This window comes from Prunus persica, chromosome G7 (assembly GCF_000346465.2).
Source record: "Prunus persica cultivar Lovell chromosome G7, Prunus_persica_NCBIv2, whole genome shotgun sequence".
In the NCBI taxonomy this organism is placed as follows: Eukaryota; Viridiplantae; Streptophyta; class Magnoliopsida; order Rosales; family Rosaceae; genus Prunus; species Prunus persica.
Window position 1 is genome coordinate 21,282,391 of NC_034015.1, and position 26,355 is coordinate 21,308,745.

The 26,355-nt window shown below is 37.1% G+C and overlaps 4 protein-coding genes across 6 annotated transcripts; 3 read left to right on the forward strand and 1 right to left on the reverse strand.

The window, feature by feature from the left end:
• Positions 1,348-3,619, forward strand: LOC18770649 (triphosphate tunel metalloenzyme 3). Its single transcript, XM_007202508.2, has 2 exons — positions 1,348-2,265; positions 3,376-3,619. The coding sequence occupies exon 1, from the start codon at positions 1,631-1,633 to the stop codon at positions 2,258-2,260; it is 630 nt and encodes a 209-aa protein (XP_007202570.1). The 5' UTR covers positions 1,348-1,630; the 3' UTR covers positions 2,261-2,265; positions 3,376-3,619.
• Positions 3,907-6,518, reverse strand: LOC109950233 (glutamic acid-rich protein). Its single transcript, XM_020568406.1, has 4 exons — positions 6,337-6,518; positions 6,131-6,252; positions 4,627-4,685; positions 3,907-4,532 (listed from the first exon to the last, which is right to left on the reverse strand). Exons 2-4 carry the CDS (start codon positions 6,242-6,244, stop codon positions 4,187-4,189), a joined length of 519 nt encoding a protein of 172 aa, XP_020423995.1. The 5' UTR covers positions 6,245-6,252; positions 6,337-6,518; the 3' UTR covers positions 3,907-4,186.
• Positions 10,905-17,277, forward strand: LOC18769626 (protein S-acyltransferase 24). The gene is made up of 13 exons (XM_007204167.2): positions 10,905-11,539; positions 11,923-12,063; positions 12,554-12,666; positions 13,328-13,407; positions 13,512-13,675; positions 14,063-14,201; positions 14,305-14,404; positions 15,071-15,128; positions 15,380-15,457; positions 15,553-15,651; positions 15,762-15,840; positions 15,952-16,100; positions 16,574-17,277. The coding sequence occupies exons 1-13, from the start codon at positions 11,252-11,254 to the stop codon at positions 17,003-17,005; spliced, it is 1,920 nt and encodes a 639-aa protein (XP_007204229.1). The 5' UTR covers positions 10,905-11,251; the 3' UTR covers positions 17,006-17,277.
• Positions 18,473-26,127, forward strand: LOC18771249 (F-box/LRR-repeat protein 14). Of its 3 annotated transcripts, XM_020568363.1 has the most exons (17): positions 18,473-18,527; positions 18,650-18,694; positions 19,281-19,582; positions 19,711-19,839; positions 19,912-20,119; positions 20,477-20,623; positions 20,945-21,019; positions 21,401-21,472; positions 21,979-22,053; positions 22,305-22,376; positions 22,590-22,661; positions 23,167-23,238; positions 23,812-23,883; positions 24,199-24,342; positions 24,705-24,776; positions 25,197-25,343; positions 25,604-26,127. In XM_020568363.1, the coding sequence occupies exons 3-17, from the start codon at positions 19,388-19,390 to the stop codon at positions 25,786-25,788; spliced, it is 1,737 nt and encodes a 578-aa protein (XP_020423952.1). In that variant the 5' UTR covers positions 18,473-18,527; positions 18,650-18,694; positions 19,281-19,387; the 3' UTR covers positions 25,789-26,127. The 3 variants fall into 3 exon arrangements, with proteins under 3 accessions (XP_020423952.1, XP_020423953.1, XP_007204208.1); XM_020568364.1 differs by lacking the exon at positions 18,473-18,527 and having other exon boundaries at positions 18,560-18,719; XM_007204146.2 differs by lacking the exon at positions 18,473-18,527 and having other exon boundaries at positions 18,560-18,694.

Here is a 26,355-nt window from a genome sequence, read left to right on the forward strand (position 1 = left end):
CATGAGATGGTCCAAGTTCAACCATGTGTTTGTTCATTGAGTATAAAATAAGACTCTTGCTTGCTATAGTTGCTTGCTTGCTCCCACTCCTACACAACCCCTTACCTCCTTCATATTTGTTGTATTTATTTTAACATGTTAATTAATTAATAAGCATATTCTTCCTTTCTTACCCTCGTTTCGTTAATGTCAATGGGATCAGGTGAGTTTCTTCACCCAAAACAGAACCACCAAACCTAATCCATTGGATTAGATAAGATTTTGTCGACTTTTTTTAACATTATTCCCTTTTTTTTCTTATTTGGAATTGAATCTTTCATCTGCTGACAACTAGTCTACATCATCCCATATTGGATTGTTTTTAGATTAAGCAATAGATCAGATCATATTATTTTGTAAACTTGATCTGATCAAGCAAACCTCTTTTATTTTCGAAGAATCATTTTTTCCTTGACATAAGAGAAAAGTTTTGTGTAACAGTGAATTAGCGATGAGGACCGTTATTTAAGTTATCTCAAGTCCCTATCAGGTTCACGAATGCAATAATATAATGCGCTATCTCTCTCTCTCTCTCTCTCTCTTTTTCTTTCCTTGAACTCATTAAGGAAAGAGAATATCATGAAAAGCCTCTCTAAGGAAAGGTCCTTATCACTGCAGGCTAAAATCATTAGGCAAGACAAAATGGGGGTCCAAAAACAATATGGGGTTGTCTTAACATGTGATTAGGTTGATCATGATGAACACCACCTTCTAAGTTCTAAATGTATGATCAGTCCAAATGCTTGTCTTTCATGCATGATGCATGTTCTGTTTTGAAATGGAATATTATACCTTATCAATGTTATGAAGCAAGTAATTACGAATGCATAAAGTGCCCTAATCCGAAGTTGGTTCGATCGTCTGAGTCAAGGAAAGAACAAATAAAAGATCAGTTTTTAGTTTAGAAAATAGATCATTATTAAGAATTTCTTGATTATATGCCAACTCTCTTTCCAGCTGCAATAGCTAGTAGCTACTGCATGTTCTTGTTGAGCAATGGAGGGATTTAACTGGAAACACAACTTCATTGTGCCTATTACAATTTCATAATTTTATTTTCTGAATGTTGCTCTCTTAGCCAGCCAAGTCCAGACAACTTCATTGGGCCTATTACAATTTCATAATTTTATTTTCTGAATGTTGCTCTCTTAGCCAGCCAAGTCCAATGGCTTGGCATCCGCAGGCCCAGCCCATCTGGAGTAGAGCCAACCGAGTCCAAGCCCAAAAGATAGACACCAGGGGCAACCCAAAGCGTGATTGATGGGCTATAAGACCCATTGACTCACAAGTCATATTCGAAACGTATATGACGCGTTCGTCCACTGGATATCGAAAGTGTTGAAATTGCCGAAATGCTGAGGCGAAAACCGACCAAGATCCAACTCAAAATCGAAGACAAAGAGGAACTCGAAGAAGCTCGCAAGCGCTCCGCCGCCGCTTCCGCCTCCACTACCACGGCGGCCACTGCTCTACTCCACCATCTCGACCGTCCTAAAGACCCCTCCTCCAAAACGCACCGCATCGGCCTCCCTTCTAATTGAAAGTACCGCACCCCAAACGCCAAAACATAACTCCGTACACCCGCCGTATTATGTCTCACATTCTCAAACCTATAATGGAGGTTGAGGTCAAGCTTAGGCTCCCAGACGTCGCCGCCCACTGCAAAGTCACCACACTACTCGCGCCGTTCCACGTCAGCACACACCGTCAAGAGAATCTCTTCTTCGACGGCCCCAAAGCCGAGCTCTCGGCGCGCCGAGCCGCACTCCGCCTCCGCTTCTCGGACCGAGCCCCTCTGTGCGCCGTGACCCTCAAGGCGCGAGCCGTATTGGTCGACGGCGTCAGCCGAGTCGAGGAGGACGAGGAGGAGCTCGACCACTCGATCGGTCGAGCCGGCGCTGACCAGCCGGATAAGCTGATGTCGGCGGAGTCTAGGGTTTTGAGTAGGGTGAGAGAGGAATTTGGGGTTTTGGGGTTTGTGGGGTTGGGAGGGTTCAGGAATGTGAGGGATGTGTATGATTGGAAAGGCTTGAAATTAGAGGTGGATGAGACAAAGTATGAGTTTGGTACTTGTTATGAGATTGAGTGTGAGAGTGCAGACCCTGAAGGGGTCAAGGAGGTGCTTGAGGGCTTCTTGAAGGAAAATGGGGTTCAGTATTCCTACTCGGAAACATCAAAGTTTGCGATTTTTCGGGCTGGCAAGCTGCCCCTTAGTGAGTGAATGTGGTAAGTTTTCTGATAAGAGTGTTTGGATTTTTGTTTCTCTATGGAATGTTTGTTTATGTGATCATACAATGAGGGTTTTTGAGGATTTTGATGGCATCAAAATTCAGTTTCTGCTTTTTTATTGACTTTGTGGGGGAATTACGTGTTTGGATGTTTTATTGTTGTCATGGAATGTATTTTTTCAAGTGATTTGAGAATGCGAGGCATAAGAGAATTTGGATTGCCTTCACTTTTGATTTTATTCTTGTTGAGTGAACTCTGTTAATTTGGATTATGTTGCAGTGTTTTCTTTGAAGGATTTGGTTTTTTTCGTTTGCTTGTTTCATTGTTAGATTGGTTTAGAATTGATATAGTTGCATTTACGATGAAAAAGTTTTGAGGTCCATTGCTGATTTTCCTAGTTGTATATCCCATATGACTGAATAAGAATACTTTCAGCTCTTTAAAATGCTGCTATGGCCTTGTGAGAAGATTTCATATCTTGTGGCTTTTTCCTTGTTTTCAGTTTTACATCAAGAATGATCCTTTAATGTTGAGTTTTTAAGATTACTTCAAACAAGAAGAGAGGTGACCGTGTTACCTGTATTATACTTATACGTTTCCTAGTTTCTTCATCAGTCAGGCCTTTGCCAAGTCTTCATTTGCACCCTTGAACCTAGTTATTGATTCTATAGTTGTCATTAAAATCTTCACCACCTTTGATCATTGTAGTTTACTTGATCCAAATAAGTTTTTTTTTTCTTCTGGTTTATAGCCATTTGTTTAAGTTTCTCAGTTTGATTCACGAGTCATCATTCATCTCATTTATAGCTCGGTTAACCTTCTTTGGTTTTATATGTGTTTAGTTCCTCCTCAGTAGATCCACTTTTGTCATTTGGTGGCCAGACTGCGATTGTCGGTTGGTCAGTGTGCAGTTTTTGGCATCCTCAAATATATGTAATAAACAGATTTTGTTGCCATTGTCATTATTATGATGTGTTTCTCATTCATGGCATTGCAACCATGTTCTGTCTCTTTTAAGCTTAAAAATTTGATGGTTGAATGCAAATTCTTGTTGAAATGAAAAGCAATAATTCCATATTACCTTACTGCCCTATTTGGTTGTTGAAGGAGCACAATTGGAGCCTTTACCAAGTGGGAGAAATGCTGTGATGAAGGAAGCAAGGATGAAAGTCAGAACCCCTCGAGACCAGTGATTTCTTCTTCTGCTCCAATCCAAGCTTTTCGTAGTTTCTCATTTTATTCTTGTAAAACTCCGTTAATCTCTTTAATTCCCGTTGTCTGTAATGAATTGCAATAATATCATATTATATTTTACCATATGATGAAAGTGCTTCTGTTTGTTTATTGAAAATGTGAGGCCCCATGCCTCAACTCAACGCTTTTGTTTTTTTGTTGATATAATGGGCACAGTTCCAACGAAAAGGAAATTGGGTACAAACAGATGCTGGATTAGTTCATAACTAGAAAGGTACGGTTGGAAAACGCAAGGGCGAGATCACCCATCACATTCACATCCATGATCTTAACCATCTTTAAATTGAAATCGCGCCCTTATCTTACCAAGCTCCCAACCATGTACTGTGTAGTTCTTTCCGAGATAACACAAGAAGAACCAAAACAGTTGGGTTCTAGGCATCATATCAAATTAAACTTGAAGATTCCCAATTTCATATAAATTGATCCGTCCATGTGAACATAACCCATTAGAAAAATAGCTGTTTACCACAACATACGAAGATTCTCTCAATACTACATCAAACAGGTATACCATAGATAATCAATAACACTAGAGGTTCATTCAGAACGATGATTGTAAATTCTACCCTGACCAAACTGCCAAGCTAAATTCGGCCTCACTACTGCATAACACTCCTGCACGAAATCGGAACACAAGGGCAAAGGATAAGGACTCCTATTCTCACTTCCGCCTTTTGGCAGGTGGCTGTGGAACCTCTTCCTCTTCATCCTCATCTTCTTCCTCTCCATCCTCATCTTCATCATCATCACCATTGTCATCTTCGTCGTCATCATCCTCATCCTCATCATCACTTCCTTCATTGCCATTGGCTTCAGGATCATCCTCAGGATCCCCTCCTTCATCTTCCCCTTCTTCACCTGAGAAGTCCTCATCTCCTCCCTCCTCATCATCCTGGTCATTCACATCATCATCATCTTCGTTGTCGTCTTCATCATCCTCTGTATCGCTAGCATCTTTGTTTTCCACACAAGGTTTTTTCAATTTGAGAAGTTCGTCAAAAGGAAACCTGCAGATGGAAGCAATACTCGCCCACTTAATTGAATGTACCCTAAAAAATCAATAGTGCAAGTACTGGATGAGCACAATTAGAACTTTATTACCTTCCAGTGACAGCAGTCAATTTTGATGCCATATTGATATCATTTATCACCGATCCAGTCTGAAACAACGTTAACTAGTGTTGGTGAACAGAGTATACAAAGAGACAACGTAACAAATAAGACAATTCATTCCTTTTCATTTTAATCCAATAGAGACCCAATCCTAACAAGTGAGGCTATTTCAGTTAGGGATACAGAGAGTATAAAGTAAAATTTCATTAGTTGCTCTCAACAATATACATACCATACATAGCCCTGTCGATGAAAATGGAATCCAAAAGGGCATTTAACATACAGCCGATAATGCTGCAGGCAACGGCCAGCAACGCAAAACAAGTTCTCAAAATACACATTATAACTTATCAACAATACCAAATCTGGTCGACTACAAAATTAAAACCCCCCAACACAAGGCCTACATCACTCAATAAAGTGATAAATGAAACAAACTTTAGCCACATGTTCAGTATTAAAACTACCAAATATTCTGTCAATGCAAAATCCAATGCTACAGCCCACCCACAATTACATTTTACATTATATGAACGATGGAGAGTGCTCATTTGTTATCTTAGAAGCAGAAATGGCAACACCATATCTGCAATGTCTGCGCAAATTTCTTTGCTGCAATCTTCTGTTCTCATGCAGGGTTCTATTATGTCCTTTTGTTACCTAGAGCTCTAAGATTAAAAGAAGCAAAAGGAATTATGGCCACTCAACGTATTAATGCAACCATAGAAAATCGCATAGTTTATGAACTTAAAGAAACCAGGGCACATGAAAAAGATTAAGAAAGGTATTGTGTGCTAAAGAAACTACAAACCAAGAGCATTAGGAGCTCTAAAGAAAACTTCAAGAAATTTGTAACCATCAGTTGTACATCAAAGCATTTGAGTATAGTATCTACACAGGTTTTTAAACAAGCAAGAAGAAACCAAAGCCACTTTAACACGATGTTACATTTACGCAAGAATAAAAAAAAGGATTCACAAGAAAACCAACATTTCCTAGCACCTGTATAAGTAAGTACAGGTTTCAGAAAAAACAATACTGCATGCCGCACAAACAAATATTAAAATTATGAAAATTGTCACAAATCAAATTAGAAATCTAAAAAATTCCAAAAAGTTCTAGTTCACAAGCAATGAAAAAAAAATAGCCAACAGAAAAGGTTAGTACTTCACTACAAACTCTCACAGTTAACGTCTTAACCAAAGCAAGCATTTCTCTCCCCAAACAACCTAATTCACACAACTGTCAAATTTCAGTCCTTCAACTTATCAAAAATTAATTTTTCAAACTTCAAAACAGTAGTAATAGTAAGACAAAGGCCAACTTCCGAAACATAAGTTCAGTAATAAAGAGATGCACGCTATTAAGATTTCAAACTCCAAAAACACAAGAACATGAAACTTTAAAACTTCAATCGATGTCACAATTTGCCACCCAAACTAAATTTGACACACAGAGAGAAGAGAGAGTGAGAAAGAGAGATGCTATATACCGCCAAAAGCAGCAGAGCAAGAGAGTTGTGAGCAACAAGAACAGTGTTGACCAGCATTGCTTCCAAAAGAGTTCCTTCCCACATGCTCTTTTTCTCAGAGGCGTACAAGCCCATCTTCGTTGCTGCAAAAAGAAGCTCAAAATACACTAAAAAATAGATTAAAAAAATCAGAGCAAAAATTGCACAAAGAGAGAGAGTGTGTGTGCCTGTGTGAGGGACAGTGAGGGAAAGAGGGACAGTGTTTTGAAGGGTTTTCTGGGTTTGGGGCAAAAGGTTTGGTCCAGTTAGGATGAATGAATCCACTGGAGTTTGGTCCGGTTAGGGTTTTTGTCACTGGATTTGCTACTGCCACATTAAACTCTTTGCTTCCACGGCGGATAATATATTTATGTTGAATAATTGCTGATTAGGATATTATATTGACTCGTTCGGTACTGTGAATGTCGTGGAAGTAGTTAAAACTGTTGTGGTTATAGTACTTTTGTGCGTCCATTTTTGTTTTTTTTTTTCTTTCTCGATTTGACTTTTAAGTTTTGAAGTAATTGGAAAGCTTTCTCTCTGGATCTAGTGTCAGAAACCAAATGTCATTGGCCAAAAGCAGGATTCGCTGCTTCTCGGACCAAATGTCATTGGTCCAATTCAAATTATTGCTTTTATAAATCCCCGGTCTTTCTTCCAATGAAGAAAACTAATCGACAAGAAGGGTGTTTCTTTGATATTTATTTAAATTTTTTTATTTATTTTTTATTTAGAGAAACTAGCTCAAGGGAATATTACAACTAATAATAATAAAATTATTCCAACTATGATTTTTTTTTTTTTTTTTTATAAAAAAAAGTTTAAGAAGAGATTGGTTACTCTCATTACCAGCATCAAGATAAACCCATTACGTGTGGCACCCAACTGTCAGCTGCTACCGATAAAGATTTATGTAAGAAATTACAAATTGGGCACCAACGAGGACTGATGACAACGGAACTCAAATACTGGTAGGATTACATACAGTGCAAGGACCTTACAAACTAAACCAACCTTCGCTGGCTAAATATGAATTTATTTATATAATTAGTTGAGATAACTTTCTATAAAAGCTGGTAAATTGTTTGATTTTATTACTTTTTAGGACACCTATTGCTTTAATAGGTCCAACTACATAAATATTTTCTCTGGCATGAAAAAAAAAACCTACATAAATACGTTCCAAATTTGCAAAGATTTAATAACGGGCTTGGATCTATTATTGGGCAGAATTATGTGGACGTAGTCCCATTCTCAGATTTGGATTTCTTTTTGTATCCATCAGCCCAACAGAAAACACAAGAAGCTAGCGGCTCAAAGGAATATTACCAATCGAGCTAGTCCATTCATCCATGTCATCCGGCCAACATGTAATGTAGATGAAGCTATCTTCCACCAAAATGTACAAAATAAGAAGTGCATGAAACGAAACTGTTTCGTGGAGACGTCTTTGCTTTGTACGTAGTTTGTGCGAGTCCATTATATATAACCTTTGTTGTGTTTATAGTAAATCAAGAATTATATACTGAAGGCATTTAGATATGCATTATCAAATGAATATCGATGATGCAATGAATTCAAGGGCTCTATCTTTTAAGTTGGATAATGATAAATATTTGGCCTAATGATAAAAGTTCTCTATCTTTTAAGGTAGAACAATTCATGCAAACCTCTATAATTACATTACATGGGTATGTGCGTAGTTTGAGGAGTCTATATATGTGCGAGCCCCATTGATGACTTGAAATCATCTATCATCACATCAATTGTTTTGTCTTGTGAGAGAAGAAAGTGAGAGAGAGAGAGAGAGAGATAGCCAAAATGAGGGCTCCCATATTTTTCATTTTAGTGCTCTGTATGTGTTCTAGGGTACGGGACGTGAAAGCTGAAGCAGTTGTTAATGTTCAAGATTACCAGTTTCCTAACATTCAAATTCCACCACTTTCTCCATGTGGAAATGGTCTTAGCCCTCCACTTTGTACTCCCCAGCAACACCCCAACAGGCCTCAGTATCCATCATCTCCGGAACATAAAAATTGCTAGGAAAGATGCTTAACAGATGATTATTGTTCATATGACAGAGAAGCTTATGAATCTAGAGGCATTAAGTGCTATTTTTATTGCACCACTGTCACTTACAGTGGCGTGGATTGTTCTCCTCGACACCGACTCCATTTAACAAAGTCTTAAACCATACTTGTATTGATGATCATGGTGCACCTGTTGCCAAACCCAACCCATTGCCTTCTCCACCTGCTGCTAAACCTAAGCCACCACCCTCTTCTCTTGCAGCCAAACAAACCCCGCCACCCTCACCCCCTGTTGCCAAACAACCTCCTAGCAGTGGAAGTGGTGGAGATTGTTGGGAATCTTATAATTATGCATCTGGAAGTGGATGCTCTAAGAGCAACTCCAGCGGTTGCCTTTGCCGGGACAGGAGGGAGCCCAAATCGCAAGATGGCATTCCAGCGGGCCTAAACTGCCCTGGCAGCAGTTGGGTTCCAGCAAATCGGGGCAGCCCCAAGGCAAAAACAGCTTGGGTTGTTGCCTAGGTTTGCTGATGTCAGCAATGAATTTTTTTTTATAAAAAAAAATCTATAAAAATTACTAAATATTTATAAAAAAAATACTTAGTCATATTCTTCATTTCCCACACCAAAATTCTATACAAATTCATCTCCTTATATCTCATGTAAATAATGGTTGCCATGACAATGGGTGGAAACACTACAAGTTTTTGTAAGGCATGTCACTATTCACGTGAATAGTAACAACCATTGCCTTGCCCGTGCCCCTTGCCATGGCAAATAGGTGAAAGTGCTCTAATAGACAATGTTGCGAACAGACTATCGAGACCGGCATCAAGTGTGTCAACGGAGTTCCAAAGCCTTACCGAAATGTCATCAACAATAGCTGCTACAATCAGCATCCTTGATAAATATATTAGCATTGCTTTTGGATGAATCAACTTGTTGTATTGCCTTTCAATATAGGCTTAATTATTGATATGCAGCCTGTGCTTCACCGAAAATCTCACTTTGCCCCCTACACTTCAAACTGAGTCAATATGCCTCATGTGCTTTATTTTTGTGTCCCCCGTTACCCCCTTCTGTCAGTTTAGTCAGTAACATTGTTAACTTGCTTACGTGGCATGAGTATTTTAGATATTAAAAAATTAATTTTTTAAAAACTGTTTATAAAATATTTTAATAATTAGAAAGTTCTTTAAAAAGAAAAAATTAAAGCCCCTAGCACCCGAATAGCCCCACCACCACAACAACCCAACCCTTTCCCGCCGCCCCCAACCTATGGCCACCAGTCCACCATTTTTCAAATATGATATTCCTAACCAGGTGATGCACCTACCCCAAACCATTAATAACAATCAATCACAATCCACCTAGCCACTTTCAACCCCCAACCATACTCACCCCGAGTTGACACCCCAAATCCATACCTACCCTCACAAATCCAATATGCCCCAAGCCATAGCCATCCTAACAAATTATCCGAACACCAAAACCTTAAGGCGCAATAACTTCTCTTATCTTCTCCAACTGGGTTTGATTTGATTTCATACTTGTCATTTTCACATATTCTCTATGCAGCCATGAGGGTTATGCGATTGGAGTTTATAAATAGTAAACTCATATTGAAGAACTTTATTTTGTTTTTTACATTTTTACCATGGCTGAGGAGGAATCAAGGTGGCAAGATGGGGAGGGAATGGTAAGCATGGGTTGGGGGTGGTTGTTGGTGATGGGGAAGGTTGGGATTTATTTTTTCCCTATTTTCTAATTTATTTTATTATTAAAATGTTTTAAAATTATTTTAAAATTTTGAAAATTTTTAATAATTAAAATTACTAAACTACCCATACTACGTCAGCAAGTTAACAATTTTACTGACCAAATTAACGGAATGAGATAACGGGGAATGCAAAAATAAAGCACAGGGGGCATATTGACTTAGTTTAAAATATATGGAGCGTGAGATTTTCAGTAAAGCACAAGAGGCATATCAATAATTAAATCTTCAATATATGTTATATTAAAAAATTTCCATCAATGGAAGAAGAGTTTATTTTTATTTTTATAATATTTAATTTGTTGAGATAGTTGGAATAAGAATATGGTCAATCTCTATTTTTCTTTATTTATTATAATATAATATAATATTCTGGATGTCTTTCCCCATGAATTTTGCCAGCCCAGCAGAGCAGCATTAATTCATTCATGACTTGTGATGCTTTAATTTCATTTTAGGTTCCTTATTAAAAAAAACTACAAGTTGTGTGCTTGGATCTGGATGAAAAAAATAAATTAAGGGCTGATTTGTAATGGAGAGATTACTTAAATTTTAGAATATGAAGCTATTTCAAAATTTCCAAAACTTATTTTTTATTAGGTCCAAAAACTTTTTTATTTTTTAATTTTTATTACCCTTTTAATTTTGTTGGGTATCAAATCAAGGTCTGAACTCACATTCACGGAGTTTTTTGGTTGATGTACCCAACCATTATTTTACAAGTTTACGGGCATAAAGTAAGATTCAGAAAAATAATCACACTATTGATTTTAAAATGTGAAAATAAGCATATCATGTAGTGGTTTGGAGTAATTACTCTTTTAATACGTTGGAGTTCTAAAATTTGTCTGATGTGCAATCGTGAAAATGAAGATAAGAACGTGGGGCCCAGTACCAAAGAGAGAATGTGGTGCTTTCATTTTGGTAAGTGATTTCAGATTAAAGTTAGAATCTTCACTCTTCTTGTTGTTTTGTCTCGTTTGTACTAAAAAAAGGAAATGCCAAACAAAGACTTAAGAAATATATTGGAATTTGCCTACTGACAATCCATAGGCAAATTCTTTGGCTTCTTCTCTCCCCTCTCTCTCGCACCACACCAGTCAACACGGCCGGCCACGTAGAAAAACCCTAGAACCTCAAATAAACTTCCAACCCTCAATTTATTTATTAATTCTAGATTAGAGGTCAACGAACCAAAACCCCCAATGTATTAATCGCACAGAAAAAGAAAAGAAGAATAACGCCAGCTCCGCCGGCCGTGTTGCTCGATTTTTTCGTGTGATTGCTGTCGTAGAAATGTCGTCGGAGATCGAGGTCGTCGAGGACGAGGTCCAAACCCGTGATCACGAATCTGCGGGTGCCGCCTCAGCCAATTCAACGAACAATGGCGACGCCAATGGGATTGGGGAAGAGAGTCTGCGAAACGACGTGTACACGGCCGCTGCGTACGGGGATTTGGAGAAGCTTCAGAGATTGGTGGAGTGTGAAGGTTGCTCTGTTTCTGAGACCGATGGGCTCGGCTACTATGCCCTCCAGTGGGCCGCTCTGAACAACCGCACTGCCGCTGCACAGTATATTATTGAGGTTCTTTATTTACTCTACACCTATTTAATTTTTTTTTCTTCCCATGGAGCATGGTGAAAAGGGTTTGCTTTGTTTGATGCGTTTGTGAATTGTGCTTAAATTGCATATCAAAATTTGAGATTTATTATTGATTAGTGGCATTACAGTTAGACTTTGTGTTACTTAGTTAACTGAAAATGCCAACTTATGCTCAGACTGCTTCTCTTCTGTTTTTTTAAAAAAAGGAAAAAGATAACGAGAAATGCTGTATTAGCATTAAGCATTTTGCTATCGGTTTTTGTTGATGTCATTAATGATTGTTGTTGTTCTCCTTAAGACAAATTTTAATCCAGGATAAGTGTCTTTGTATAACTAGTTTGTTATTTGGTTTTGTTAAATGCCAGCACGGAGGTGATGTGAATGCCACAGATCATACGGGGCAAACAGCATTACACTGGAGTGCAGTGCGGGGTGCAATCCAGGTTGCAGAGCTATTACTCCATGAGGGTGCTCGGGTAAATGCAGCCGATATGTATGGCTATCAGGTCAGTTTTACTTTTAGGTCCCCTTCACAATTCTAACTGACCCTGCTTAAGGGAATGTTATGGTTTTGTTGACTACAGATATTGGGGGAAAAAATTGGGATGCAAAATTTGTGCATAACCATCTGTCTTCATATCTGCGTGTTTGTATAAGCTATCTTAAGTACAATATCTGCATTGGTAAATGGACTTTCATGCCATTATTCCTTAAACTAAAGATTTTGAGGCCAGGTTTAATTTGAATATTTTAAGTCAAGTCAAATATTAAAAATCAGTAATTAATGATTTCCTTCGAGTATGGTTACTGAAAGGTATATACTAATACAACAATGAGTTTAGTATTTGATTGGAAGTGGATAAGTAAATGACAGTACTTGTTTTAAATTATAGGTTCTTGGTTTACTAAGAGCTTTTTACCCCATTTTGGCTGATTATTTGGCTGAAAGAGCCTGAAGCATATGTACTGTACTGATCTAATTTGATATGACCACAGACTACACATGTTGCAGCTCAGTATGGTCAGACTGCTTTCCTGTACCATATTGTTTCAAAATGGAATGCTGACCCTGATGTGCCTGATAATGATGGGAGAAGCCCCTTACATTGGTAAGTGAGAATATTATCTTTGTATTGTTTGTTATTAGTAATATTCGTTTGTATACCAAATTTCTTTCCTATGGTTTGAGAGTGATTGTTGAATTTTTCACCCTTTTCTAGTAAAAGCATGGTTTTCATAATCTTGTTTTAATTGTGTGAAAGTAAATCTAGTTTTTTCTGATATATTACTTATGGTCTAGTTTTTACCGATCACATAGCTTGGTTTTATTATTTTTGGGGTCTCTATATGGCCATTTTCAATATAATTGTGACACTTATTGACCGACACCAAGCTGTTCTCTTAAAACCCTCAATGTCGAACACAATTGATGACATTTATTTAATTTGAAATGTGCACTTCTGCAATGGGACATACATCGATGTTTCTTGCTACAGTTTTGTGCTGTAGATTATATTCTGGGAATGTTTTAGTGTGAAATTTTGTATGTATGTCCATTGGTCATGATTATTTAGTTAAAGACTTGTGCTGTTTGCTCTGTTTACCGTCCTCTGTTCCTATAGGCAAAAGCTGGTTCAGCCATTTTCATCTACTTTCCTACTCTTTTCCAACGATAAGTTCTATTTTTCTACATAAGTAACATGTATCATATTTTTGCTTATAATATGTATATTTGATTTGACTTTTTGTTTGTTTTGCTTTTGTGTGTAGGGCTGCTTATAAAGGTTTTGCTGATTGTATACGTCTTCTTTTATTTCTGGATGCATATAAAGGACGGCAAGATAAAGAGGGTAAGTACCACCTGTCTTCCATTATCATATGACTGTACGGATTCCAAAATATTTCACTTATTATGCATGATTATTAATTTATTCTTCATTTTTTGTGATTTCAGGTTGCACTCCTTTGCATTGGGCTGCTATCAGGGGTAACTTGGAGGCATGCACGGTGTTGGTACAGGCTGGGAAGAAGGAGGACTTAATGGTTACAGATAACACCGGCCTTACACCCGCACAACTTGCTGCTGATAAGAATCACAGACAAGTTGCTTTTTTCCTTGTACGTGTTCCATAACCAAAACACTTTTAACATTGGTTAGTAATGTTACTTGTTTGTTCATTGAATTTGAGGACATTAGTTGTCGTGCTGTGTAATGATGTGAAGTGATAAGTCCTTTTTGTTTCAATTGATTCTTTTCTATTCCTCTTATGTTTTGAAAGAATGCCTTGGTAATATCTAACAAGTGGATACTATCAGTTTTGTTGCTTCCTTTGTTCCCAATATGGCATTTCTGTTTATAGACTTACCTGGAAGTCCCTAGAATAACTTTTTTCCTAGTTTGGTGCTTGTTTCAGGTTTGAGCCTTACGTATAAAACTTATATAATAGAACTCATAAATGAAAGAATGGAAAGAACTGACCATGCTCTGATAACGTGATTTTGTAGGGGAATGCTAGAAGGCTGCTTGACAAACATTGTGACGGGAACAGTCGTCTTGGACAAGTTTCAAAACTAGGACTTGCACCAGTACTTTGGTGCATAATATTTGTGCTCCTGGTGACCTATACTCATTCTGTCATCATGGGTATCTACCCTGATCTCTATTTGAAACTTCCTTATGTGTCCTTAATGTCATGACCATACAATATTTACAATGCCTCCTGCTCCCCTGTCCAATTTGGTTGCAGCACCAAATCTGCCAAAGTTAACAGCTGGATCAGTTTTTGTTGCATGGCTCGGAGTTTTCTTTGCAACTTCTGGGCTTGTAATGTTCTATAGGTGTAGCAGGTATGACTTTGAGTATTTGTGAGTTCTTTGATGTTAATTGCCGACTTTATCAGCTGGACTGGCCATCATGTTGGAAATAATTAGCTTTCTTAGAACGCAGCTGGTTCACATATATTGTGAAGTATATCGTATTTAGTTATTATAAATAGAGTTCGTAGTCCAATATGTGATCTGTATCTTTCTTATATATGATTATCGGCGTGGTTTGGTCTAAGCCTGTATTTGGTGGGCTGCATGTTTCATTTTCTCCTTTTTTCTTTTATACTATGAACTGGCGGTGTTTATAGTTCTTCTAACATTGATATATTTTCACTCTGATAAAGACAACTTAAAATCAGATTGGTATATGATCCAATATTGTTGCCACTTTTTGGCTCCTTATGTGTTATTGGCTTAACATACTAGAACTGTTCAGCACCCTCAGATAATCAGACTTGTGGAAATGTGATGTTTATGATGATTAAGCTGGCTGTAGGCTAACATACACCTACTAAATTAGATATAGCCAACATAATGGAAAATAATTTTTGTTTTAAATAATTCATGTTTAGTTTTGTGCATGCACATGTTGTTTCATGAATGCATACATAGGTTTTATGGTACAGTCTAGAGCAATGTCAATTAATTAAATGTTTCATTGATTTTTTAAAATTGTTTTTATTGCAGCAAGGATCCAGGTTACATCCGAATGAATATCCATGATTCACAAAATATGAAAGATGATGTTCGTACCATTCTTTTCTTTTTCTTCTCTTTTTCTTCTCTTTTTGCCCAAACTCTTTCCACATATTATTGTTTTTAATTAATGATATAGTGCATCTTTGGCCGTTTCCCTTTTTTTATTTTTTATTTTAAAGTTAAAGGCTTATTGTTATAACTCTCATATAGAAGATGAGAATCATAATGTGCTCTTGACTAAAGATTTCTAAAAGTTAATGTTAACATGTTAATATTTTATTTGCCATCTTTTACCAGGAACCTCTATTGAAGATTGAGATAAATAACCCTGCCTTGCTAGCTGGTAATTGGTCTCAGCTCTGTGCAACGTGCAAGGTGCCATTGACTGCTGACTTTAGTAACATATTATGACCCTCATATTTAGTTATCGAACACATTTGTCTAACTTGACTTGCTGGCATTGACATCAGATTGTCAGGCCTCTTCGTGCAAAGCACTGTTCCACTTGTGATCGTTGTGTTGAACAATTTGACCACCATTGCCCTTGGGTATCCAATTGCATTGGCAAGGTACATTGACATTGATAAGTTGTGGAGTTCTGAATTTAGTTTTTCAATATCACCCAACTTTTCATGTTCTGATTAGTTTAATCTTTTTCTTTTCTTTTCATGTTATACAGAAAAACAAATGGGATTTCTTTGCTTTCCTTGTTCTGGAAGTTTTGGCAATGGTATTCACTGGAGGGGTTACTCTTACGAGTACGTTCCAAGTTTCTGATTCTATTTTTTTAAGTTTCTTGGGCCATAAGTTCGTGTGTGTGTGTGCACATGTGCTTTAACCTGCTAAAAGAAAATAATTTCTTCTTGCAGGAGTTTTGAGTGATCCAGTCAGTCCATCTACTTTTGGAGCATGGATGAATTATGTCACCACTAGTCATGTTGGTGCTCTTTCATTTTTTATCATGGATTTCTTCCTCTTTTTTGGTGTGGCAGTTTTGACTGTTGTACAAGCATCTCAGGTAAGTCTTTTCTTTTATTGATTTGCTCAATAAAAAAGGGATTAATAATATAAAAAATCGTTATGATCAGCGAAGTAAATATTTCCAGACTTTGTTCAGCAAAGTAAATATCTCCAAAAAACAGTGAAAGAAGTTACCTACTTCATGCTCTATGTAAAGAGTGCCTCAGCACACTAGTTGTTCAGGCAATAATTCTATTTATGGAAACTTTCCATTCATTTGTAATGAAAATGAAGTTTCCTGATGAATTTTCGAGATAGACTATTTCATCAAACCTGACTTTAATATTTTTGCATATTTTCTTCCTTCACGTTTTGTGTTTTGAACTGGTGCTACCTTTCAGCCTCTGCAATCCTATGTTAAGGAAATATGTGTATATATATATTTTAATCTACAAGGGTTTTGTAAAAATTAGTTTGTATTCTGTGACATTGGATTTTGTTATTAGATCCATAATCTTTCTCTTGTTACAGATATCACGGAATATTACGACTAATGAAATGGCAAACGTGATGCGCTATAACTACCTTAGGGGCCCAGGTGGTCGGTTCAGAAATCCATATGATCACGGGATCAGGAAGAACTGTTCGGATTTCTTGATCAAAGGTTACAACGAAGATGTGGAATACATTGAAGAATCAGCTCGTGATGAGGAGGAGGGGATTGGAATGAGGCATATGCTGAAGAACTCAAACGTGCAAAATGGTGATGCCTATTCTCACCACACAAATGGCAATAGTCAGGTTGCAATCAATGTAAATTCTAATTCAACATCACATCATGGTCATGCTCATTCTGCCCAGTGCAGCCATAATAACCATGGGAAAACAAAAAGTGATAACGTTCCGTTAGGCTTAGGTCTTGGCCTTGGACGGAACACTGCCCGATCTGTTGTAGCTTCATGATAGTAAATTAAATTTTGTGGCCCGAGTGTAGCTGAAGATGCGTTGTGTATTATAATCATACTTGTACTTCAGCATTTTGTAATTTGATTGATTGTCGCTCGTCCTTATAAAGAAGTTGCACGAAATTTGTTTAAAATGATCCTTTCCATGAGTTATGCTATAGCTGTAGCCTGTAAGATTGAATTGATTAACCTCATTTGCCTTGTGAATATTGAGTGCGTCATACTTTTAAGATGTTGGTTGGTGAATTAAAAGAGAGCTCTATTTGTTTATTTTGGCTATCATAATCAACACAACACTGCTGTTATAAATCATGATTCGTTTTTATTCAGATCTTGATATTATTACTCCAAAAATTCCTCATGCACTCATTTTTTCTTTTTGCAAGGGCGTAAGTACATGATGAGGCTTCTTTATTTTTGTCTTGAGTCTCGACCCTTGGTTGATACCTGACTGACTGAAGAAGGTAGTGCTATGAAAACAGGGGGCTTCAGCTAACCCACCTTCAAATTAATTAATGTAAAATAATAATACTCAAATCAAATGCATCTCCCCAACCACACTATTCCACCAACCAAATACTCACATCGCCAATCTAAAACTAGAAGTTAATTATATAATTCCGCAACTTGTTTCTTCCTCGCAAGCTTTTTTATTGTTACAACCTTCATTATTATTTCTATAATTCTTCCAATTGTTTCTTGCAAAATTGGGGTCCAAAAGCAAAAACATTTCTTGCAAGATAAACTCTTCATTTCTTCGTCATCATTTATGTTGAGGCCCTCCTATCCTATAATATTCAACCACCAACATCAAAATCCATCATTCCCCCGCCAATATAATAAAATATACTACAAACCAATAACTTTTTTTAAATACTTTTTCTATTGAGAGGGCCGATAACATATTAAATTTAAACACGCTACACAGATGCTACAACTCAAACTCATAATCTTTTTTTAAGAAACAATTGTTCTAAACCACTCCAAACCACTACACTAGTAATGAGTGTTTTGCAATAACCAATAACTTTCAAAACAAGGATAAGTGGCATAAGTTAAAAGAGAAATAAAGGTTAAAGTGGCAGCCCCCCACCAGGGAGGTGGAGTATGCATGAAACCAAACCAACTTGATTTTATTCCCAAAGCTCACTGATGCAAAGACTAAACCGAGACGGCGCCCTCTTGGTTAAAGTTCCTTTTCAAGAAATTTGGCCCGTTGGTTCTTTACTAATTAATTATTAATTATTCCACGAGGCAATACCTTGCTTTTCCCGCCGGGTGAAAAAAGAAGAAGAAAAGAACACAATCAAGTGGGGTCGGAACGTCGGAGCGGGACCCACAGTAGCCGCCCATGTGTCATGACCGCATGGCGTGTCTCTCTATCTCTGTTAACTTATTGCGTCTCATTTTCTTTTATCTCATTCATTTTTCATTCAAGGCTAAAAGCCTAAAGCTACTCGTGAGTAGGGAAGAGTCTGATTATGCCGCGCGAAAAGCCACGTGGCGAAGATCAGATGGGGGTTCGTCTCTCTCAAGTTCTCAACCTCACCTCACTCTCTCTCTCTCTCTCTCTCTCCTTCTATTTTCCCTTCCTTGTCCTTCCAAGTCGTAATTCCTAACCTCCACTTTATTGCTATTTCAGTTTCAATCCCTCTCTTGCTCTTCTCCTTGATCGTTGAATTATTGGGTGAGACTTGTGTTTCTTTTCCCTTGTAAGTTGTATTGATTATCAATAAGTGATCGCTACAGTTTAGCCGATACTATTACACTCTCTGTTTCTATTTGTTATCCTATGACTACTTGTGTTAACTACGAACCTGAAACAAACCAAGAGTAAAATTTTGAATTATCATCGTACTTATTTCATTATATTTGTTCCGAAAGTTGATTTATGATGTGGGTAATTTTCCTTTTTTTCTTCTCCTTCTTTTTATTAATGAAAAACTATACTGAAAGTATTTCTTTTTCTGTTACCACTGGCTCCGGCTGGACTGGATAGTTCATCCCCATAGCCATGTGACCATGCCATGACGAGCTCTTGTTATTTTCCCAGCATCTTATTTTCAGTTCAGGGTTTGTTTTTGTTTGTTTGTTTTGGTATGACAAGTATAAACGTTAATTTCCAATGTGGGAAAATGAATCGCTATGCTCAACAGTTTGCTAGATATTGCTACTTTCGTTTGGCTGCTATTTAGTGTGTTCCACATATGATATGCATCTATTGTTTAACATACAAATAATGTTGTTTGTTTGTTTGTTTTTTTCCCTTCCAGGACCGAGTAGAGTTCATGCCCATGAACCTCTATTCTGGAATGGCCCGCAATAATATTATTTTGCTGCGTATTTCATGAGATTACGTGATCAATTCAGTACAAATTAGATGATGGGGGGAATTTGTTCGAGGAAGAGAAACCAACCAGTCGTCGAAGATGGCATCTGTAGAGCCGTGTCTGGAAGAAGTGGCAGTTCAAAATGGCTGGGACCTTCATCTTTGCGGCCTACTGTAGAACAGTCTTCAGGAGGAGCAGGCATTTGCCCATCTCTCTTGGAATTATGCATTTGTAAAATATGCCAGGTACTTGCTTTTTATGGCACATGTAAGCTTGAGCTTGTGTGTATCACGTGTGGGAAGAATTATATATGCATTAATTTTCAGGTCCTCGTTTATTTATGCCTGCTGTTACATATGCATCTCTGTTACAGGACATTGACAAATACAGTTCGTTTTCAATGCTACCAAGGGATGTCAGCCAACAGATCTTCAACGAATTGGTCTCCTCCCATTCTCTTACTGAAGTTTCTCTTGAAGCTTTTAGGGATTGCGCTCTCGAGGTAATGTGCTAGTGGGTGGTTGAAATTTGGAAAGGCTTTGTCTTTATCTAGATTTTTCTTTTGTAATTGCAGGATATTGGTTTGGGTGAATTCCCTGATGTGAAAGACAGTTGGATGGATGTCATCTCTTCACAAGGTTCATCATTACTTTCTGTTGATCTTTCTAGTTCTGAGGTGACAGATTCTGGATTGGCTCTTCTCAAAGACTGCTCAAACCTCCAAGCATTAACTTATAATTACTGTGACCATGTGTCAGAACGTGGACTTAAACACATAAGTGGTAAAATCTCTGTTTTTTATTTGTTTTATCTTGGCTATTTTTGCACTCAACCATTGTTCACTGTTGTTGTTTATAATGTGCTTTATTTTCCCATTAATGATATGGCTTGTTTCTGGAGATTACAAGTTATTTAATTTGATCTTATGGTCCAACTTTTTCGTTGTCTTTGATGATCTGATTGTTCATTCAATAGGCTCTTAGTTTATGGTATACTGGAATCACATGCAGTTCTGTATTCATGCCTTTCTTCTCTATTTTGAACTAATTTCACTTGAATAGTCTTTTGTACCAGTTAAACTTTCCAAATTAGCTTTTTAGTTGGATGATGTAAATGCTTATTCTGACCTTGCTCTGCAGGTCTGTCGAACCTGAAATCTTTGAGTTTTAAAAGGAGCAATGCAATAAGTGCTGAAGGGATGCGTGCTTTCTCCGGCTTAGTTAACTTGGAAAAGTTGGACCTGGAGAGGTGTCAAGAAATTCATGGTGGATTTGTTCATCTTAAAGGTACCCTGCTTAAAAATGAATTATGTTGTCTAATTAGATGGAACTTGTCATCTTAGTCTCAATCATCAAGGCATGAAGCTAAGTGACATGGCATTGCTGTTCATATGTTTTTCCATTGCTGGGAAGCTTCAAAAACTCCTTGATGATTTTTGGCTCTCTTTTATGGGTATGAGAATAAGGAGTAGGGTAAACTAACTAATTGAGGTTATGGCCTTCTTTTTCATTGTTATGAATTTACAATTTAAGTGGTTAATGGTAGCTATATGAAATTAGTGATTCATTGATTTCGGGTGTAACACGTTAGAGTTATATTTTTTGCAGATTTGATGAAGCTAAAGTCTCTTAATGTTAGATGTTGTAATTGCATCACGGATTCTGATTTGAAGACCATCTCAGGTATTTTATCTCAAAATCATTGTATTCTTTCATGATATAACTAGAATATGATTTTTTTAATGACAGAAATGTAGTCCTCTAGAATCTCCTCAGAGTATCCTTGACACTTAATGTTTGATGTACACTTGAAGGAACCTAACATTGACTGATCATGTTTCTGATTGTATTGTCTAATGTCCTGCTATATCCAATTCTTGTTCAATGTTCCCAATAAGGTTCAGATTGATTGTTTGGAAAGAGGAAGCTGCAAAAGCTGTTTCATTTTCAAGGATTTTCCTTGTAGATTGAATTTTGTTTGGGATTAATTTTGTTTTCTTGCTTAATTGCATAATATCAGTTTGGATCAGCACATCTTGACACTCTTATTTTCATATTTCTCAGGGCTTACTGACCTGAATGAGTTGCAGTTATCCAACTGTAACATTACTGATACCGGTGTTTCTTATTTGAAAGGTATTTTATAGTTGGTGTCATGTTGATGCACCAATAAATTCTGCTGCTCTCTCCTTAATTTTGTTTATTTGTGTGTTTGTGGTAGATGCACACACATACCTCAAAAAATACCTTATATATAATTCGAAGAATAGGATGGTGACAACTACCTACATCATAACTATGATAGAGAGGAAATCCAACTTTGATGAATCACTACCATCTGAGCTGACGCTATACAGCTGCAGCAACAATTCCTGCTCCTTTTAAGATTATTTCTCCTTTATTATTAGGTTTGTGCTAAGAAACCAAGAAAGGAAAAAATCTTATATAAAAAGGAATGTTGCTATGAGAGGGCAAGGAGATCGGCCAATGAGAGACTGGCAATCCCATTTGACATTTTCATACTGATTTATGCTTTTCTTTAGTCTATCAATTTTCTGGACTATTTGGGTTTATCCGCTGTATTGCTTGTTTATCAGTAGTTTGTGAAGCTTAGTTGATTGGTCTTCGTTTGTGCATGGCAGGCTTGCACAAGCTTAGTATGCTGAATTTAGAGGGATGCAATGTTGTTACTGCCTCATGTCTGGAGTCTATTTCAGGTTTGCTTTCTCTTTGTTGTTTTGTGTTTTCTAATGATTGTATTAACAACATTGATAGTTGTCCTTAAGACTGATATAGCTTTCGAAACAAAAGATTCACTTTAATATTTCTAAAAAAGCGTGCACAACTGTGGGTATTACATACATGTCAACAAACTTCTTAAAGGTCTGTACGGCACAATTTTTGTACTGTTATTTTAGGAGAATATGGGCATCCTATGTTTTGTTAAAATTATTTGTTTCTGGTGCAGCTCTTGTTGCCCTGTCTTACTTAAATCTAAACAGATGCGAACTATCTGATGAAGGATGCGATAAGCTTTTGGGTGAGTGATAATAGGATTTGTGACCACATGGATCTGGTTATTTGTTTAACAAGTTGCTCAATTTTTTTATATTTTTAACTGGCTGAGTAGTTGGTAATCTTGACTTTGCCACACTAACCATATTTGATTAACAGATTTACTCAATTTTTGTAATTTTTATTTGGTTGAATAGTTGGTAACCTTGACTTTGCCGCATTAACTATGTTTCTACAGGACTTACGAACTTGAAGGTTTTGAGCTTGGGATTCAACAATATCACAGATGCATGTTTGATGCATCTAAAAGGTTCTCTCTCTCTCTCTCTCTCTCTCTCTCTCTCTCTCTCCTGACATCTTATTTTCCTTTGCAAGACACAAGGATATTAGTTTGCATTCTGGGGAAGTTTATATCAATTTTCCCGGTGTTCTTTCCACTTTTTCCGCTGGGGTGAAAAGGGGTATTCTGACCTGTGCAGCTAGAATAGTAACCTTAGAAAACAAAAGGTTATTTTGTTTAGAGTTGAAGATTCACCTTAAAACTATATTGTGGAAGTTAGAGCTTATTAGCAGTATATAATTTTTGTTATGATCGGGAGACTACCATATTGTGCTATAGTTTTGCTGGATTAGATCAGTAGTTGCAAGTTCCTCTATGTAAGATAATACTCTTGTACATATTTCACTGAACTGTTCTGTATATTGTATTTTCTGGTCGCAGCTGACCTGAATGCAAGAGATACATTTGTTTTCAACTTTCTGATAGTAGTAGTACTAGTCATAAATTTGACTTATCCTGTTAACGCTTCTATCAGGTTTAACGAATTTGGAGAGCTTGAACTTGGATTCCTGTAAGATAGGTGACGAGGGGCTTGCTAATTTGGCAGGTTTGCATTTCTGATTCTACCATTTTTCGTTTTGGGTTGCAGTAATATTGTCTGCATGGGCTTGGTTCTTTTCCAATATTTTTAAGTGGTATGGAAGTGGACATGGTGCTTCATTCATAACTAGCGTATGTATTTTCACAAGCGCTAAAAATGTACGAGGATGGAAGATTGTTACCCTAACTATTTGCAATTGCATGCATTTGACAAATCTGAGCGTGTCCTCTTTTCTCAGTTTAAATTGATAATTTCGCATGCATTTTCATTTTGACTCTGTTCTCTTTGCTGAACTCACAGTAGGGCTGCTTGTGAAAGATTAATATCCAGGGTGTAGTTCAATGTGTTCATTAGATTCCCAACCCTATATTTAACCAGGCAGCTAAAAAGATTGCAATAATGTGTTCATATTTCCAATTTGGGTTACTTTAAACTGTGGTCCTGATTTTTGAAATAATCTAACTGGATAATCAGTTCAAAGATCAGGATTTGGAATACAAGTTTTGTTGGGAAGTTTGTGAATGACTTTGCTTTATTTGCAATAGAACCTATCTGATTTTATGGTGTTCTTTTATGAAGGTCTGACACTCTTGAAGAACTTGGAGCTATCTGATACTGAAGTTGGAAGCAATGGGCTTCGTCATGTCTCAGGTGAGGACCCTGCCCACAGTTGGCTGTTTTTATTATTTGAATGTTATATATTTACACAAGGTCCCATTAATGTTCAAAGTTACACAAGGTCCCATTGTTATATTGATAACCCATCATCCCGTCTATGGCTTCTAACATATGTATTGGTCATTTAATTTAAATGATTTTTATTTGGGAGGATTGTCATTTTTCTCAGTTTATCCAGTTTAGAATACTTTGTTGTCTATTTATTGTTCTGCAGTTTATTTGGTGCATGTTCCTCATTACTGTGTTTTTAATGCATTAGTTGAGTTGGTTGGTTGTTGTCACCTCCAGGTTTGACAAATCTCCAAAATTTGAACTTGTCGTTCACCCAAGTAACTGACAGTGGCTTGAAAAAGTTATCTGGACTGACATCTATCAAATCAATTAATCTGGACGCTCGGCAGATTACTGATGCTGGACTTGCAGTTATTACAAGTAAGGATTTTTGTGTATTTTAGTTGTAGTATTCCTTTGAATGCTGAACTTTTCTATAATTGGTTTGGCTATGCACTACTCTGGACTCGCAATCACTAAATTTAAGCCAAGATGTCATGAGGTCTACTTTGTATATTCATGTGGGATAGGCTTACGCTTCAAGAGGCGATGCACATTCCTTTTATATCATTCATCTTTTAGCCTGTGATTGAAGCATTGAGTTCCACTCAAATCAATATTCTTCTAAAGAAAAAACTTTATAGACATTTCTCATACATTTGTAATCACATGTTTTAGCTTCACTCCCTTCATGTGTGTTTGTTGATGCCTGAACCCATTTGTCCCATGCGTTGCCGATACAGGTCTTACGGGATTGACACACCTCGACCTTTTTGGTGCACACATTTCGGATTCTGGAGCAAACTGTTTAAAATGTATGCTATAAGATTTGCAGTATGATCTTCATTTATTTATATAATGAAACTGTACTCATTCCTTGGTCTAGTGAACTAACTTTTCTCTGGATTACTCTCCAACACTGAGGGCAGTTGAGAAGCCTGAGCTTCCTATGTGGGTATTACACACTTGAGGAAGTAATCATTTTGATTACTCTTTTAGATTTTTCATATTATAGTACATGCATGACATTTGCTCCTCTTTAGAAAGAAAAAAAAAAAAGAAATATTTTCGTTTCATTCATTACATGCTTTCCCCCATCATGAGATTGACTGTGGAATAGAATGGGGAATTTGATTTTACATTTTAACTTCTGCAACTTAGCAGTAATTTTCTCGTTCTATAGTTCATACCTTTCTATGTGTTTTCTTTTTCTTTTCTTTCTTTTGTGAAAACAGACTTCAAGAATCTTCAATCTCTTGAAATATGTGGTGGAGGACTGACTGATGCTGGTGTGAAGAATATCAAAGATCTTGTCGGTCTGACATGGCTAAATTTGTCACAGAACTGCAAGTTGACGGATAAATCCTTGGAATTGATTTCTGGTATTTTTGGCTTCTCTTTTCTGGTTTTCTTCTCCTAGAGCTGTTGTCATATAGAAACGGTGTCATTAAGTCGTCCTAAGTTTGATTTTCTTCTCCTAGAGCATTTGGTGCATTGCGTCAGGGATCTTTTGTCGCACCTCTAATCAGATTCAGCCCCTCAGAGCCTTCCTTATGACTCAAAGAAGATTTTGTTTACGATCAAACTTAACATTCTATTTTTGATTCATCGACTATCCTTTTTCTTATCTGTGAAAATGCAGGATTGACTGCTTTGGTGTCATTGAATGTTTCAAATTCTCGCATTACAAACGAGGGGTTGCAGTATTTAAAGCCATTGAAGAATTTACGTTCACTAACCTTGGAGTCTTGCAAGGTGACTGCATCTGAAATCAGGAAGCTTCAGTCTGCTGCCCTGCCTAATCTGGTCAGCTTTCGGCCAGTATAGATGGGTGGGTTGGATGGTTTGCAAGAGAAGATACTATGTAAATAGCCTTGCTATCTGCTTGGATAGCTCTGTGTAGAGGTAAATAACTCCTTATGGAAAGATCAGAGGGGCCAAGATTTCATGATGGAAAAACCATTTTGATAAATGTATAGATGGCCTGCCTATATCTGGATGGATATTTTGTTAGCTTCCAACCTTGAATCTATTTCACATAAGAATGTATATAAGGATTGTATCTATGTTAATTAAAACCATATTGTGCCGTAACTGACTGGAAAACTATGGTTGAGTTGAGTTTATATTTCTTGAAATGAACCTCGATGAGAATTGTTACGAGTATGCCAAGTTCAAATATACGAAGGTGTATGAAAGCAAGGAGTAGATTTTGTTAGGGGCGCGAATTGGGTTGGATTGGAACTTCTAAGCATCATTCAAGCGTGTTTCTATCCTTGCAATTATGTTTATAAAAGCAATTTTCCATTGCAAACAGAAGCACAAATGAATCCAAATAACCTCTCAAATAGTGTGCAAATAGTATTTTTTTTAGTACTAAAAATATTATACTTT